Source organism: Lottia gigantea (genome assembly GCF_000327385.1).
Source record: "Lottia gigantea unplaced genomic scaffold LOTGIsca_9537, whole genome shotgun sequence".
NCBI classification, from domain to species: Eukaryota; Metazoa; Mollusca; class Gastropoda; family Lottiidae; genus Lottia; species Lottia gigantea.
The window spans coordinates 1-1,434 of record NW_008711097.1 but is presented as its reverse complement, the minus strand read 5'-3'; the positions used below and the strand labels follow the sequence as shown (position 1 = coordinate 1,434).

The 1,434-nt window shown below is 46.1% G+C and overlaps 1 protein-coding gene across 1 annotated transcript; it reads left to right on the top strand.

The window, feature by feature from the left end:
• Positions 1-1,271: 1,271 nt before the first annotated feature.
• On the top strand, positions 1,272-1,434 carry LOTGIDRAFT_61151 (hypothetical protein; the record flags this gene model as incomplete). Its single annotated transcript, XM_009068890.1, has 1 exon — positions 1,272-1,434. A coding segment is annotated over one exon (163 nt), but the record flags the coding sequence as incomplete, so codon positions are not given.

Below are 1,434 nucleotides of genomic sequence, written 5' to 3'. Positions count from 1 at the left end.
TTTACACAGCTTGGTGCTGTGCCCCTCTCCACACTTTTCGCAGCAAACTTTGCTGCGGCAGAACTTCTCTAGGTGACCCAACTTCTGGCACTTCTGGCATCTTCGTACCTTTGGGATGTAAGGGTGGAGCTGGTACCTGGAATAAAGAAGGGGAAGAGGACCATTAGGTACTTTCCCGCTTGCAAATGTTAATTGGACAGTCCTTACGGACTTGCCCTCCCGAGGTTTGTAGAGGTATAAACCCTCTACAGCGTGATTGTGGAGCTTAAGATCCTCCAGCAATTCACCCTCTGAGTACTCGGAGGGGACGCCATAAATGACGACCCGTTCCGTCTTGTTGAAGGTGGACATGGCCGAGTCCACCTTCATCCCACACAGTGCGGTTTGGTTGGCAGCATAAACCGCATCTGCCAGGAACTCAAAGTTCAGCCGCACGTTGCCGTTGGCCAGGACTTTGACCTCCGGAAGAGAGCTATACTTCCACTCTTTCCGGATGAAGTCGCCGATGACCTTCGACTTCGTGCTGCCGAAAGTTTTGCCCCCGCTTGGCTTCACTATTACAATGTTGGAGAACTCCGGCCTTGCTACCCTGGGTTGCATGGTAGCAGCTGGCCGACTCGCAACGTCGGCATAGCTAACCTTGGTGGATTGTTGGGAGGCCATTTTAGCTGAAATTGAAGGTTTGATTAGTGCAAGTATGAAATATAAAATACAATACAATAAGACAGATAAGAGATAGCTATCAAGAATGCCTTGCAGACTGTGCAAAAATTGATAGTATAAGAATGATAAGAGAACAACGAAACAAAACGAAACCTAGTGAAAGCTTTGTAGGACAGCTTGAATTTCTTCCGCCAAAGAAATTGTCGGCCGCCCAAAGAAAAGATTAAAGAAAAGAATAAAAAGGAACGAACTCACAAATTAGTGGCAGGTGTCAAAAGTTAATTGAGTTATACTTAATTAATACTTGACAGTAATCCGCTAATCCAATTTCACCAATCCAGACTAGAGAGAGAGCTAATTAGTTGTTCACAGTACGAGTGTCGAACTAATTATGGTGAACACGCGCGAAATTTTCCTTTTATACTCGAAAATGGAGTCGAAAAATAGGATCGAAAGCTTTTCTCGTGAAATAGCGCGGACTTGATAGTGAGCACCGTAGTTTTCGACTCCATTTTCGAGTATAAATAGTGTTTTTAGTCGTCGCGTTCGCTTCATTCAGTTACTAGACTTTCGCACGACGACACCGTCTCACTAACTAAATTCACATCATGTCTGGACGAGGAAAAGGAGGAAAAGTAAAGGGAAAGAGCAAGACCCGATCATCCCGGGCTGGATTACAGTTCCCTGTCGGTCGTATCCACCGTCTGTTGAGAAAGGGAAACTATGCCGAGCGAGTCGGAGCTGGTGCCCCAGTCTACTTAGCCGCTGTTT